Genomic DNA, 16,270 nt, shown 5'->3' with positions numbered 1-16,270 from the left:
TTACCTGAAGGGCCTCTCCCCACCCAGGGGTGAGGTGGCGGTGCTCCAGCTCTTCCGATATTCCTCTCGCTCCGCTTTCTTCTTTCTCAGAGGCGCAGGGACGTAGGCCGTCTGATTGCTCTTGTTCGGGAGGTACTGGTTAAAAGGCACTGCTGATTTCGGCTCACCATGAGAAGTCCGCCGGGCAGACATGTCATCCTTCTTCACATCAGGCAGCTTCCGATGTGGCAAGTCGGACTCAGAGTCACTTCCTCTCCCTGGGGAAGAGAGGCCAGGTGCTGAGCAGGGGGCCAGGCCAGCAAAAAAGGTCCCGAAGGCGCAGTATTGGGGATGTGGCTAAATCTGTGGGCTCTGGGGATTCCTTCCTTCCATTACTCACTTAACAAATCTAAAGTATCAGTCTAAATTAGCCTACTCTAGGAAAAGCTCTCAACTTTAATCAGGAAAAAAACCCCTTCAAATTAAACAAAAATAGAGGTAAAGAAACAAACTCATAGATGCAGAGAACAGACTGACAGCTGTCAGGAGGCAGGGGTTGGGGGCCTAGTAAAAAAGGTGAAGGGATTAACAAAAAAAAAGCCCCAAAACCTTACAGACACAGACGACGGTATGGTGATGGCCACAGGAAAAAGGGGGTAGGGGGTGGCTGAAGAGGGTAAAGGGGGGATAAATGGTGATGGAAGGAGACTTGACTTTGGGTGGTGAGCACCTAATACAATATAGAGATGATGTATCATAGAATTGTACACATGAAACCTATATAATTGTATTAACCAATGTCACCCCAATAAATTGTTGAGTAAATAATTATTGAAAATAAAAAAACAGAGGCAAGCCTAGTTGTACCTGAGAATTACAATTAGCAACACACGTGCAAAATAGCACAATACACCAGCCTAGATTCTGCAACTCTCATGAGAAAAAATAAATTAACCAGTAGAATTTTTATTGAGCACCTGTGGTTCCACGTCTTACACTGTGCTAGATGTTCCAACAAATAAAAATTATAAAGCATTTGTCTTTGAGGTACCTTTAACCAACCCGTGAAACACCTGGAGAATATTAGTTACAATGTAGGAAAAACAGGAATTCAGAAATGTGGCTGATTTGGATTACAACCAAGGGTTTGCCTTCCAGGAAATGGTTTGAGTTATGATAAATGCACGTTCCTCTAAATCAGGGCCCTTCCTGTGAACCCTACGGCCTAATAATCTATTCTTTTCTTTTGCACATTTCACCTTGTATTTTGTATCTTGCGAATAGGGCTTTATATTATTCACAGCACTTCCTGCAGTGTCTTTGCACACAGTGGGCGTCCTCAAATTAAATGAATTGGTTTGGCTTCAAGACTGTTTTAGCCAAGGTGAAGGGATTCAATGTTGCCAACATCAGTCTTCTCTTGCAAGTAGCTCCCACAATTAATTATATTGTATCCTTGTTTCCTGAGTCTTACATCACTACATTTCTAACACCCATAGAGTGAAGTTGTCATTAAAACACTCCTATTTACGCATAACTGCCATCTTCACACCGGGTGAAAACTCTTAATCAATGAGAGCATTATGAGACTATTCAACTCCAAATGGAAAACCACCTATTTACACTTGCGAAGAGAACCTTAAACTAAGAGTCAAAGAGATGTGGCGGCCTCGCAGAGTGGGAGTGTGCACAGGGCGTTAGTCAGATCCACTCAGGGTGTGCTCCGCCCCTCGGGAGCTACGAGACTCTGCATTTGTTACTAACCAGTTTGAGCCTCCGTTTCCCACCTGGTAAAGTGAAGAGAACAGTGTCGTCTGCTTCATAGGGCTATGGGGAGGATTGGACACATGTAAAATTATCGGTACAGCACTTGGCCCACAGCAAGGGCTTAATAAACGCTGACTACTCGTTACGTCCTAATAGTTCTGGATATGCCAATAATGAGCTGTGGGCTCCTGGGCTGGTGTCTAATGCACTCGGCTGCCCTTTTCTATAAAATGAGAATGAAATGATTTGCCCTTGAGATGAAGTGATTTAATGACTTTTAAAGACTATAAAAGTTAGCTGTGGCTGGTGTGGCTTAGTGGGTTGAGCGCTGGCCTGGGAACTGGAAGGTTGCTGGTTTGATTCCCCATCAGGGCACATGCCTGGGTTTTGGGCCAAGTCCCCAGCTGGGGGTGTGCAAGAGGCAGCTGATGGATGTTTCACACATTGATGTTTTTCTCTCCCTCTTTTCCCCTCCCTTCCCTTCTCTCTAAAAAATAAATTTAAAAAATCTTTTAAAAAAGACTGTAAAAGCTAATGGCATTGACCATAAACAACTTGCTCATTGTTGCAGATAAAATATTCGGTTTATGAATTATTCATGCCACTTGTTTTCAGTCTTCTGAAGCTTTGACTGGTTCATTACTTGTTAGTTTTCAATTTTTAACTTAGCTCCCTTCCCATCCTGTCTTTTATCAAATACTGTGTGTCTCTCTCAGTGTCATAATAAAATGTTTAGAGCCCTGTGAATTGCTTTATAAGGAAATACCTTGCCAAGCTCTTAGATGTGTTTCCCTATTTAATATCATCTGCACTTCATACAGGTGGAAACGGAGGCTTGGAGAGGCCAAGAGAACTCCCTTTCCGATGCTGGTGAGTGCCAGTAGGGACCCCGATGTCTGTGGTTCAGACTCCCAGCCCAGCGTTTCTCCCACTGGGATCTCCTTCTCTTGGACAAATGCCCTCTGCTTAAAGCCTCTGACTAGGGGAGGCACTGCCCTTTGCTGAATAAATGAATGAAAGAAAATCATTCTTTTCTGTGATCAACTGTGAAGGCTTAGTAATAGATCAGAACTGTCTCAATTTTAAAATCCTATAGTCTATGAACTTCATGTACAATATCTAAAAAATATGTATTATGTATAATATACTGAGTGAATGTCTCCAAATAGGCTATTTAACACATAAACAGACCACCTTTTTCACTTATTAAAATTTTTTAAGAATTTATCAACATCTGATCCTTCTTTTCCATAGGGCTACATTTCTCTCCCTTGTAGCAAATGTGGGGGGGGGGCTTTCTTTCTTTTACATATCTTTGCCATACCCAGCCCCCACCCTCTGCTCTTTAATCTTCTCTTAGCACTTTAATTTCTCTCATTCCTTATTTCTCTTCCATAACTCATCTTTTGCATAAAAGATGAGAGTATTCATTTAACAAAATGCATCATGTTTATAAAATATGTTCTTAATTTTAACAGTACCCGAGTGGAATTTTTGCATTTCCTCCTCAATGAAGCTACTCTCTTGGCCCCAGGAGGAGTACTGGTGAAGGGAAGGGAGGGCACCTGTCTAGCAGGACAGGTTGGCTGCCTCGCCCTGGGGACCCACAGCATCCCCACCAGGAAGCTCTTGTGTCCAACTCATAGAATCATGGCACCTCTGTTGAGTGTGGCTCTTGATTGTCCCTGCTGAATGGGTCAGTGGGCCTCAATAATAATAACGCAAAAGCTGTCCATATCAACTCAATATGGAGTTGGGGAACTTTATAGTCAGATTTTCCCTAATTGATTATGAGTACTAAGAAATAAATTTGCAACACTTAAAAAAAATTTCTTCTGAATGTGAAAGTTTATTAGGACTAGCAATCTTCTTGATTAGCAGCACTTAAAAAATACCATGCACTCTAAGGAAATATAACATCTACTTGGATAAAATTATACTAATTTTTTAGGCACATAGAAATGTGTTGCTTTAAAAACCTCATTAGGTCTTGATTAGTTTACAAGAACATGAGCCTGAAGGTATCAGGCTGATTGGTGAAATCTGTGTGTCGGATGCTCTTTCATGAACGGTGTTTTGTGAAGCTAAATTTCATGTGTCTTTAGATGAAAAAAAGTTTATAAAAAGACTCTAGCTTATCAATCTTAATTGTTGCAAACTAAATTGTGCCTCTGCACAACTACAATATTAGCAACCACCATCTCAAATCCCTTCAAGATGTGGCTCGTTACAAACTGAACCCCTGGCAGCTGGTGACAGAAAAAATAAAGGAGCTACACTACCAGTTATACAGAACCAAGATGAGGAAAAATAACAATTTTTAAAGCAATCATAATGATGTGGAGGAAATAGTCTAGCTAAGATAGGTTTTGTAAAAGTAAACCTACCTTTCAGTTATGTTAAAGCTCAGTAAGATCGCACACTGGGCGCTGTAACTTCTAAAACTGTGGGTGGTACTTGAGGTCACATGAAATTTTAGAAATGTTTTTCAAGCACCTCACAATGTGCCATGGAATTCTTTAGGAGTCACATACTATGTGGCCCTGAGGCTAATCTATTTGTTGGGACGTTTAAGTACTAAACAAAAGTACTAGTTCAGACATTCTAGAATTTAAAAAATCTATTAGGCAAACAAAGAAGTGTGGGTAAACTAAGTTTAAGAGTTTAAGATTTGGACACACAATTCTAGGGGCTGTGACGCTACTTACAGTAATTTTGTCACTTGCCAATGTTAGGATGCTTACTTAACTTCTCTAAGGTCCATATTGAAAATGTGAATAAGAAGGAATACCTTACAGCCCCGTGGGGGGGACTAAGTGAGATATTATGTGAGTGCATCATAATCTGTGAGGAGGACTAAATGAGATACTAGCAGTCGGGTAATTAACTCAGAACCTAGACCCATTAAATGCCCACATGCTTTAGTAATGTCGAATTGTACAGCTGAAAGGCATCTTTTATCTATAAAAGATCACTTTCATCTTGGAGAGTAGGCTTAAGTGTCTAGAAATATTAGCGTCAAGAAATACATTTAAAAATACAAACAAAAAATTCCCCACCAGCCTTACTGTCTTTCTGCAAGCTCATACATGCTGAACCAAGCCACGGCCCCTTCTAAAAAGGACAGAGGTGCAAGAGACTAAAGGTAAACAGCTTCTGGATACTATGCATCAAATTGGTATCAGGTTGCAGGACAATATGTTTTTATGAAGAAAAAAATAATCATTCCTTACAGGTAACACAAAATCCACAGGATTTAAATCAAAGCCAGCCTCAGAACAGGCAGTCCAGGTGGTGTCCTATCCACGAACAGCCACCTGCCTGGCTCCCGTCAACAGTTGGGCAACATACCTATCCAACACTGCCCAAGTTGTGACACTCAAAGTTTCACAATCCCAGGCTTCAGAACTTTCCTCAGTGTGTGCACTGCATTTCCAGTTTGCTGGAAGTCAATCCATTCTCACTGACACAGTGTGGTGCTCGCTCAAACATTTCCCTTCCTCATACCCGGAGGATATAAACCTCCGGCACACTTTATGAGCTAATGGTCTGCACAGCGTCTTGGTTCACCGAGACACAGGGAGCAATGATGTCACACATTTTCCACCAGAAGATACGCTCACTGAGGCAATGCTCAGATGAACTGCCAGCAAAGCCAAGCAAAATTCTAAGGACGGTGAAAAACAACATTAAAAGACTTTTTTTCTACCAGTTTAGAGTTACCAGGTTCCGCCTCGCCAGTGCCAGCCCCTCGGCTGGTGACAAGGCAGCCCTTGTTCGTGTTTAATTCTATGACGTGCAGCTGATTAAGGCTCCGACCTACCATCGCTGCTTCCCCTGAGGACTACATCTGGCGAAGGTGTCTGCCGGGAACGGGAGCCAAAGGAATCCAGGCTGTCGAAGGAATCATCTCTGCCATGTCGAGGGGGAGACAGGGAGTCACTGCGCTCAGAATCCCAGCAGTCGATGTAACCACTGTCTCGGATGCTACGCTTAGGGCTCTCAATGTCATCGGTCTCCTGTCCAAAAATAAAATAGAGTTGCAGACATTACAGCAACAGACGTTGAGCCTTCAATCGCAGGAAAGTCAGCCTCCCGTGGTCTCCAAGAAATCCTGCAGCTAGCACCAGTATGGACCGGTTATGGCAACCAGTTAGCAAATATCATCTACAAGCCAACATTTCAGTCTCCAACCCTTCCCTGCTGCAACTTTCCCAATCTGAAAATCACACACTTTAAGAGGAAAAAAAATCCCCAGGACCTCCTACTCCATAACGTTTTTAAAAAAGAAAAAAGGAAGAATCAAAGATCATCTAGTGTGGATTCACAAGAATACTATGGTAGATGAAAACAACAACAAAAAACCCCAGAAAACTAAAACCTTAACCTTGACCCGCCTTTCGGAATCCATAACGGCATGTCTGTTCTGGGACAGAGCCCCGAGTTTAGCGGCGCAACTGCTCCTGTTTATGCGATCTGGCAAATGCACCCGGCATTTGTTGTTGCAACAGAATCAGATCCGTAAAATCCTGGAGCAGCGGGCTTCCATCTCCTGCTACCTTGAAGGGAAATTCCTGCTCTGAAGCTGTCTTTCTGAGGCAAAAAGTTAAAAAAAAAAAGAGCAATGAAAAATATGCAAAAAGCTTTTCCTGATGCCTCAGAAGAATCCAGGCATGCTCTCGCTCTCAGCCAGCTCCTGGCGCTGGGGGAGCTGAAAGCACTTGTGGCTGACCCACATGTTCAGAGCAGTGAGAACAATGGCTGTCTTTGACAGCCTGTGATTATAAATTCTTTTCAGCGCAAGCAGCACATACTAAAACACTGAAATTCCAGCAGGAGAAAGGTCAGTCAAAGCCATCCTCACCCTCGTATTATAATAAAAGCCTTGTTCCCGCCAGTGTCTTAGCATTAATTACAATAGTCCAGGCTGACGAAAACAAAAATAACTCTGGTCACTCAAAGATAAACCTCCATTTAATCTTCCGCAGACGGTTGCTTAAAATCGGAGCTGCGGATGACATTGCTCTCATCTGCAGAGACTGGAATGTCACACTGTGGGTTTCCTGGGATGCTCAGGAAAGTCCCTTCCACATTCCCAATGGAAAGAAAAAAATTCTCCACAGTGGAGATTTTGGAAACTGTCTGTCTGCGCTGGCTCATGTGCCCAAGGGAGGCAATGCCTTTGTAGGAAGCGCCTTTGCCGGCTGCTCCTATCAATTATATCCAGATCCTGTGACACAACCCCCAGTGGGAGGCACTTGGAGGGGACGGAGTGGCTGGGATTCACAGGGCACAGGCAGGTTTGCATCCAGCGCAGGGAAGGGGAAAGAGCAGGAGGATGGGGTTGAAGGGAGAGCCCTGCAGTCTCCACACCGAGGACCTGATTCGTGCCCCTGAAGAATTGGTTTTCAAATGGCCTGCGTGAGTGCAGCCCACACAACCCTCCAGAGGAAGGCAGAAATTCCAATGATGGAAATTAAGGTGGTTTACTTGTAGGTCAACAGTTAACCAGGATTTGAACAAAAGCCGAGCCTGGAAAAAGAACTCGTGACTTTTTCAGGACAGATCTAAATTGGATATGGTTTCATATTTAATTGCTCCAGAAAGGCAAATAATTGTCTTGGATTATTGATCCACAGATTATAAGCCAAATGCTTAAACATGAATATCATTTTTATTGAACACTCACTACATGTCTGGGGCTATGCTCGATGCTTTTTATACATTTTATTATTTAATTCGCATACCCTCCCACCCCAGTGATGTGGTTCGCACTGTCCCCATTTTACAGAAGAGAAAAGAATCAGAGAGAAGCAGTAACCTGAAGAAGGTCACACAGTAAGCACCAAAGCTGCAACCCCAACCCAGGCCCCTGCCTTTACATCCCAAGGTGAAACCTAGCAACCTGAATCAGCTCTGGTGCAGTTGGACAGCTGCCTCCACCAGCATCATCCCCACCACCGATGGCTAGACACGGCCTCTTTCCTCTGAGGATGAGGCTGTGCTAGCCTGGATAACGTCCCTTCACTAAATGCTGTCGATGCCCAGATCACCAAACTATAAATATTGGTAAAGGCAGGCAGTTTAGAGTAGGTCAACAGCGTGTCTTAGAAGTCCCGCTGACTGGGTTTAAATCCTGGCTCCACCCCTTGTCAGCTGCATGACCTTAGCCGAGTTCTGCTGCCTTGCCCACGCTCAGTTTTCTCACCTGTAAAATGGGGCTAATCATAACATTGATTTCACAGGATTGGGGGGGGGGTTAAGTGTTACTATGTGGAAAGCATTCAGAAAAATGCCTGATGTATGGTGAGTGCTCAAAATGTGTTAGCTATGGTTGTAATTACTACTATGTATTCATCTATGTATGTAAATAGCAATATATAAATCACACAACACTTATAAATGTAGTTAAAAACACAACTGTGTGTGTTTCAATGTGTAGCTATATACACATTGAATTATATACACATTGGAACTCTTCGGTCTTCGTTCTCACTTATATCCCATATCTGGATGCTTCGGCCCCGTTTCCCAGCAGGGAGGGTAGACACCCAGGTAGCTGAGCCATTAGTTTCATCTAGAAATGACCGAATTTACAAATTGCTTGGGGTACCAGCACAAAGCTGGATCTTGAAGAAAATAATATCAAAAAGGCTCTCCCAAAGGCCCAAGTGTTTCCCCCATCCCTACACTACAGACCACGGGAGATGAGAGAGGAAGAGAAAGTCAACAGGGTTCTTGGAACTTCAGCGCTTTCTCACAGTTAGTTATGGGAAAGAAAAACAGAAAGGCGGTTCTGTTCATGACTGTGTAACAAGCCAAGAATAAAACCTTGGATCAGGTGAGAGCCGAAGGCTGAATGGTGTGGCCAGTTTGCAAAGTGAAAACCGGGCCCCCCATGGCCATCCCTGACCAAGCTGGTCCCGTGGAACCTCAGGATGAAGCAAGAAGCTGGTTCTTCAGCCAGAAATAAAGAGGTAGACACAGCTAGATGGACAGTCGTACTGGATTCTATCAAGTCACCCAGAGTTAAGTTTTACAGAGAGAGCAGAAGATACAAAGCAACACCAAAGTAGTATAGTTTAAATTCTTCCTCATCGGGGTCCAGTTATGTCATTTATAACTGGCCTGCCAGCCTTCTATAACCTAGAAGCCTGCCAGCATTCTGCCTTCTACAGAGAGCAGTCCAGGGAAGAAAGATAAGACTCCAGTCTGATGTAAGTCCTACTTGTTTATTTTTTCTTTTCTCTCCCTTGCCCGAGGTGATATATCAAAAAAAAAAAAAAAGTGGTACAAGAAATGTCTGAGATTTTACTGTCTATGTTTTCTTCTAGGATATTTAAGGGTTTTGAGTCTAACATTTAATCCATTAATCCATTTTGAGTTTATTCCTGTTTATGGTGTAAGAGGGTGGTCTAGTTTCTTTTTCTTTTTTCTTTTTTCACACATATCTGTCCGATTTTCTCAACACCATTTATTGAATAGACTATTTTTACCCTATTGTATGTTTTTGCCTCCTTTGTCAAATATTGACTGCAGAGGCGTGGGTTTATTTCTGGGCTCTCTATTCTGTAACATTGATCTCTATGTCTGTTTGTCTGCTGGTACCATGCTGTTTAATTACAATGACCTTGTAGTCTAGTTTGGTGTCAGGTAGCATGCTTTCTTCAACTTTATTCCTTCTCAAAAGTTTTTGCACAGCAAAGAAAACCGTCAACAAAATGAAAGACAACCCACTGAATGGGAAAAGGTATTTGCCAATATATCTGATAAGGTCTTGATATCCAAAATTTATAAAAAACTTATAAAACTTAACACCATAAATCCCCCAAACAATCCAATTAAGAAATACAGAGAACTTAAATAGACACTTCTCCAAAAAAGACATACAGATGACCAATAGACATATGAAAAGATGCTCAACATCACTAACCATCAGAGAAATGCAAATTAAAACCACGATGAGCTATCACCTCACACCTGTCAGAATGGTGCTCATCAATAAATCAACAAACAACAAGTGCTGTCAAGGGTGTGGGAAGAAGAGAACCCTGATACACTGCCGGTGGGAATGAAGACGGGTGCAGACACTGGGGAGAGCGGTACGGAATTTCCTGAAACACTAAAAATGGAACTGCCTTATGACCCAGCAATTTCACTTCTGGGAATTTACCCCCCAAAAACCCCAAAACACTATTTCAAAAGACTATATGCATCCCTACGTTCACTTCAGTGTTATTTATAATAGGCAAGCTTCGGAAGCAGTCCAAGTGTCCATCAATAGATGAGTGGATAAAAAAAGCCGTGGTACATTTATACAATGGAATACTACTTGGTCATAACAAAGAAGGAAATCTTATCTTTTTCAACAGAATGGATGGAATCTGGAGATTATTATGCTAGGTGAAATAAGCCAGTCAGAGAAAGATAAGTACCATGTGATTTTGCTTAAATGTGAAATCTAATGAAAAAATAGAAATAGACTCATAAATATAAGAGAACAGGCTGACAGCTGTCAGAGGGGAAGGGGGTTAGGGGCTGGGTGAAAAACGTAAAGGGATTAATCAAAGGAAAAAAACTCAGATACAGACAACAGTATAGTGATTACAAGAGGGAAAGGAGGTTGGGGGGGAGGTCAAAGAAGGTAAGAGGGGATAAATGGTGATGGAAAGAGACCCGACTGTGGTGGGTGAACACACAGTACAATACACAGATGGTGTATTATGGCATTGTATACCTGAAACCTATATAATTATATTGACCAATGTCACCCCAATAAATTCAATAAAGTAGGATCCAATCTGTCCACTGTACTAATTGCTAGTTGTTCCAGTAAAAGTGTGTAAATGAATGGGGTCAGAACAACCAGCTTCCATGACATTTTTAAATAATTTCACTCATCTGTCCTCTTCTCATTCCCTTTTGTGAGAGATAATGAGAACCAGTGAGCGTTGTTGGATGACTCTTGGTATCTGAGAAACTCCAGATGCCTCTGCTTTACCACCCAACATTTTCTGCTTCCTTTGTGATTTATAAGGTGTCTCAATGCTATTCTGGAAGGTTTCCAGGTTCTACTTTTCCAGCCTGATGACCCATCGCCACCCACCACACTCTGGATGGGGCAGCTATATATTCCATGGATATTTACTGAGCATCAGGTATGTGCCAGGCCCTGTCCTAGTGCTGGGGACACAACATTCTATAAAATTGACAAGTACCTCATCTTCATGGATGTTATGTTCTTGTTAGGAAGACAAAATACAAATAGGCAAAAAGATAAGTGAATACAAATTTGGGTGGTAAGTATCATTGAAAAGTAAGGCAGGTTAAAGGAACAGAAGTTGATGGTGGTTGCTATGTGGGCTGAGGTCTGGCCTTCTCTACCACACTCCCTCTCTTTATCTCGTTGGTCTGGTTAACAGTCCTTCCTGAAACAGTATTGGCTTAGGCCAATTGTGGTACCCCTTGCCCCTGGTCCCAGTGGCCAGTTCAGAAAAAGGACCCACATTGGGTCAGAGTACACCCCTAGGAATTTTATAGCTTGGACTAGGAGAAAGAATTCCCTGCCTTCCTGGGCAGGTAGCTAGAAGCAGGAAATCCTGGGGATGCTGCAGGCAGCGTGCCCTGATGTGAGGGAATGTTTGCCTATGCGAGGAGAGAGTGAATTCAGAGAGAGATAGGAAGAGATGAGGCAAAGACAGAGAGAACCGACTTAGACTGCTGACTTTCTAATTCCAGTCTCTGAGATCCTGGTTCTCCCTTCCCTCTCTATTCTCATAGTGATTCCCCTTTGTTCGGTTTTGGTGTTCCCTCCATTGGAAGACTTCTGCTGACACACCCAGGATCACTGAAAGGCCACTGTCACTATGCCTTCGGAGACCTTTTTTGGATATAGCACTAGCAACCTACTACGAGTACCCACTATGTGCCAGGCACTTACGCTAAGGACTCTATATGTTCTACTTGTATTACAGAACTTAACAAGTTGCACCATAGTCAATAATCTTTATGCACATTTCTCCCAACAGAAAAATGAATATAAAAAAATTTCTGGCTTGTCTCTTTTGTGAAAGAAAATATTTTAATTTCAAATTTACTTCAGCCTGTATATGTGCAGAAGAGATAACTGTGGTCCTCCCACATCTGGTCTCTATTCCTTTTCCAGTGAAAATACCCAAAGTTTTTAGCTGACATAAAATCTACTCTTCCCAGGTCTTTTCTTACAGCTGGCTCTGCATGTGTGACCAAGTTTATCGGTTGACAGAGTGTGATCAGAGGCATAGTGTATGACTTCCCCAAAGTGTGTTTAAAGGGGGGACATAGGCCCTTCTTCTCCTCATCCCCCCTTTCTCCTGACTCAGGTGTGGGCACGGGGGCCAAAGCTCACAGTATTCTTGAGCCAGCAGGTGAGGAGCTGTGGGTTGACAGCGAAAAGATGGAAGGAAGCTGGTCTTACAGGATCACCAACCAGCCCAGCCTGACCCTGGATAGCTAACATCCAGACCTCACTTATAATCTGTGATTTGGAAATAAAATTCTGTCTTATGGAAGCTGCTGCTGGACTTTTCTGCATTTCCCAGTTGAACCCAATCCTAACTGAGGAAAGGAAATGATATGGATTCCAGATTAACTAGTATTTCCAGGTAGTGGGTAGACCTGTGAAGTTCAGGTCAGTTACCCTCTACCTTATACAGAAATATGGGACTACCACAGCTGGCCCATGTCCTGTGACATTATCTATAGTCATTAACAGGGCAACAGCTGTTCTTAATAACGGGCCATTTCAAGGCAGCTGAAATAACCAATTGTCTCAACAGAAAGCAAAGTTAAGTTGAAGAAACCACTAACTGTTCAGATTGTAGAGGAGCTGGACTAGCGGTAAGAAATGCCAATAACAAGAATAAATCAGATTCCAGAAGAATCCCTCAGAGGAACTGTGAGGCAGAGCTTTTAAATATGCGGTTTGAAAGAGATGATCTATATATCATGATGCAAATCCAAATTTAATATATATAAAAAGTTTAGATTTCACAAATCCAGACTAGGCCTGCACCGGATTCATACTTTCTCTGACAACAGACTTAGATAAAAAATTAAAGGATAAATAAGAGTCAAGAGACACTTAGAAACAATGTGCTGTGCTTAATGGAGTGGGCACATTTGTCTTATTTTTTAAAAAAGAATTTAAGTTTAAAACTTTGTTTACATGTATTACAACTGATATGAAAGCTTTGTCCATTTATAAAGATGTGAGCCAGACTAGCTCAAGGCAAATGAGAAGAACAGTGAGGGCTATTAGCTTGAATTCAAGGAAAAAAAGACTAAATTATTAGGAGCAAATTCTTGCTTTCAGTACTAAAAGAAAAATTTTAAAGCAAGGAATGCCCCTCAGTGAGGTCTCATTAGTGCACTTAGTTTGCATGTTCGAGAAAAAAAGAAGAGCTAGGCCTTCATTGATTTGGGCCACAATGTGGGCCTTGTCCAAAACCCAGGAATGCTCTCGGTTACAAATGAGCCTCACCTATTCACTGAGGCTGGTTGGGCGGGGCTTCTCTCGAGTAACACTATACCCTAGTACTTTGAATGAGTTAATCTATACTTCTGAACCTAAAAGAGGACACCCAAGCAGGCACACATAAAATGTGCCACTGTTTCCTGGACAAATCCCTACCATAGATAGGTCTTTCCCATAATCGAATAAACAGAACTTTAAATATTGTAAATAAATTTTTTTTTCAAAATCTCCAGCTCATTCAAATACAATGGCCATGAAAAGCACATCTTAAAAGAGAATGTGTCTAATTGTCAGAGCCTGGCCAGGGCGGATGCCCGGGCAAGAAGCTGGCTGACGTTACCTCACCCACACCACGGCCCTGACGGGTAAGCAAAATGACCTTTAGGACAAAAGTGCAGAGCAAGTCTTCATTTTTGTATAATGCTGTATTGTTTAATTCAGCCTTTATTCCCCCGAGCAAACAAGCACTGAGCTCTCTGGCACACAGAGCCATATACTGATGGATTGAGTTTGCTCTTTTGGAATTACAGTTGGATGAGCTCAGATCTCCCATTCTCCGCAGGGTATAAAAGTTCAGGTAAGGGTGGAAAGCACGAGGCCAAGATGTCATTGGCGAGGCGAGTGGTCGTTTCCTTAAGTGCGTGACATGTTTGGCCTGATTGATTCCTCCACGCAGAACTGGAATGATCTTAAAAACAGGCCAAGGGGTTGCTTTCCCACCTTGTCCAACCTCATGGGGTAAGAAAGAAAAGCCAAGTTACCTTTCTCATCTGAGCCAGCAAGCCTTCGAACTCCTTCAAGTTCAGCGTCGTTCCGCTATAGGAGGCACAGCTATTCGCTGCCTTTCCCAGCCAGTAAATGGTAACTAACACCTGTGAAACAAAACCATGCACAAGGGTGGGAGAATCTGCCCTCGAGAATTACTTTTCAACTAAGGAATCAATAATGTTCCACTAACAGGGAAGCAGGAAGGTGAGAACATGCAGTCCTGATTTACAAAAACCATCACCCATGAGGTACCCATTACATGTAAAATCATTTTCATAGGAACCCAGTGCTGTCTCAGTCAACACAATCATGATACAGTTGTTAAACCCCAGGTATGACCCCAGTGTTAGGAAGAGTTCATCTATAAGACAGCAAGAAGGAAAAATAAATCCTCAACAATTATTTTTTGTATAATGAAATCGTCAAATATTCAAAATTAGGAGGCAAAATTTTTCAGAAACTCTGGAGTCTTCACCTAGACAAGTAATGAACAGGTTGGCAATTCCTGTTGGGAGAGGTGCTTTCAAAGGCCCACGCTGGCTACTTGTGGGCCCAGAGGCTCCGCTAAGACCAATGGCAACAATCCCAATGAATCCCAATGAAGTAACAAAGGTTACTTAGTGGTTTCCAGCACAGGATCCGCATAACATATCTAACTGAAGTCTGAAGAATACAATGTGATGAAGAATAGGAATGTGAAGATATCTAGTCTTGGGGTACCATCACAGAACTGATGTGTGCTAAGGGAGTATGGGGCTATCCTGACAAGTGTTATGGGAGAAAGGAAAACACTATTGTGCTCAGTTTTAGATGATAGGGCCTCTGATTGGTTTAAAATTGTGTGATGCAAAATGGCATTTGGCACTTGTTTTATAGAGGAAGAAAAAGAAGATAAGAATGAGACTGGCAATCAAATATAATAGCACCCTAGACATTTAAAAATGGGGGCATCAGAGCTAATTTTTCTATTTTATACATAGGCAATCATTTCTTACATCCCTCTATTTAACCTTTAAATTAAAGAGCAGTAATATGCTTGCCTTTTGAAAATAAGATCTAACTCCAGAAAGCTGATTTTGGGAAGTACTAATAAAAACCTCGAAAGATTAATAGGGAAAAAAAAGCACAAAGCCGACATGCCAGCCGACACTGTTCTTGTCATGCTGATCTTCCCCCGACACAACCGGCCCAACTGCCTGGTTCCATCATCCCAACATGCCCGCCGCCAGAAAGCAGCTCTCATCAGTGCTGAGAAATCCCTTGGTGTTCAAGATGCTAAATCAACAACAGGGCACGGGCTTTTATTTGTTTATTTCTGGATTGAGAACTTATTTAATTAAAGAGACCCCCCCAATCTACCATTTTTATTTTATGATAGTCATTAATTATTCCATCAGACACACATATACTAGCTTTCTAGAACTCTTTCTAGCAAGACATGCAAGAGGCACTGAATGTATGGACTGAATTTTACACCTGAACCATCACAGTCAGACGGAATAGGCTTGGAAATGAAAGTTAAAAACACTTACATTTTTCAGCTTCCTACTATAATCAATGCTCCTGATTAAGGAAAAAGAAAAGAAAACATGATCAGAACAGCAGTTCCTTCACTCTGCTCTTCCCTCAAACACTCCTAGGACATGCTTGAAGTTAACTAGTATAATGAAACCAGGAGAGTATAATATTTTTAAGTCTCATGATTATTATTTTAGGTTCTAAGTAAAATGATTCAGACAACGCAAAGTGGGCTTAAAGGTCCATCGTGCACCATGAAAAGTTGAGTGCTTCGTAACATCTGGCAAATGAAGAATTCCATTTAAATCTAAGACTGTTTATATTTGTATTCTCAAAGTTGAGCTGTTAAAGTAAAATTTTGCCTTAATTATAAACCACTGTCAAATGAAAATCTGGTTGCACAAATATTTTTCATACAAGTCCTATGTATCCTCATCTGAGGACATTTTTTTCATTACTTCAGAGAGAGAGGAAGGGAGACAGAGACCGAGAGAGAGGGAGAGACAGAGAGAGAGACAGAGAGAGAAACAGAGAGAGACACTTCAATGTGAGTGAAACGCTGATTGGTTACCTTCTCATACATCCCCCAGACCTGGGACCAAACCTGCAACCTGGGCATGTGCCCTGACGGGGAATTGAACCCATGAAACTTTTTTTAAACAAAGGTCTAAAACCATAATTAAATAGTCTTGAAAAGATATGTACAAGAGGAAATGGTATCCA

General features: G+C 42.1%; 1 protein-coding gene across 29 annotated transcripts in view; it reads right to left on the bottom strand.

Annotated features, from left to right (window-relative positions):
• LIMCH1 (LIM and calponin homology domains 1) overlaps positions 1-16,270 on the bottom strand; it is a 316,639-nt gene that overhangs the window by 78,926 nt on the left and 221,443 nt on the right. For 21 of the 29 annotated variants that reach the window (XM_036020029.1, XM_036020033.1, XM_036020045.1 and 18 more), the window contains 4 exons: positions 15,562-15,592; positions 14,023-14,133; positions 5,570-5,765; positions 5-257 (listed from right to left, as the gene is read on the bottom strand). In XM_036020029.1, the coding sequence (XP_035875922.1) occupies positions 5-257; positions 5,570-5,765; positions 14,023-14,133; positions 15,562-15,592 (591 nt within the window). Of the gene's footprint in view, positions 1-4; positions 258-5,569; positions 5,766-6,133; positions 6,776-14,022; positions 14,134-15,561; positions 15,593-16,270 lie in introns of those variants that run through there. The other 8 variants (XM_028505666.2, XM_028505667.2, XM_028505668.2 and 5 more) reach the window with 6 other exon arrangements.

Source organism: Phyllostomus discolor, chromosome 1 (genome assembly GCF_004126475.2).
Source record: "Phyllostomus discolor isolate MPI-MPIP mPhyDis1 chromosome 1, mPhyDis1.pri.v3, whole genome shotgun sequence".
In the NCBI taxonomy this organism is placed as follows: domain Eukaryota; kingdom Metazoa; phylum Chordata; class Mammalia; order Chiroptera; family Phyllostomidae; genus Phyllostomus; species Phyllostomus discolor.
This window is presented reverse-complemented; position numbering and strand designations above follow the sequence as displayed.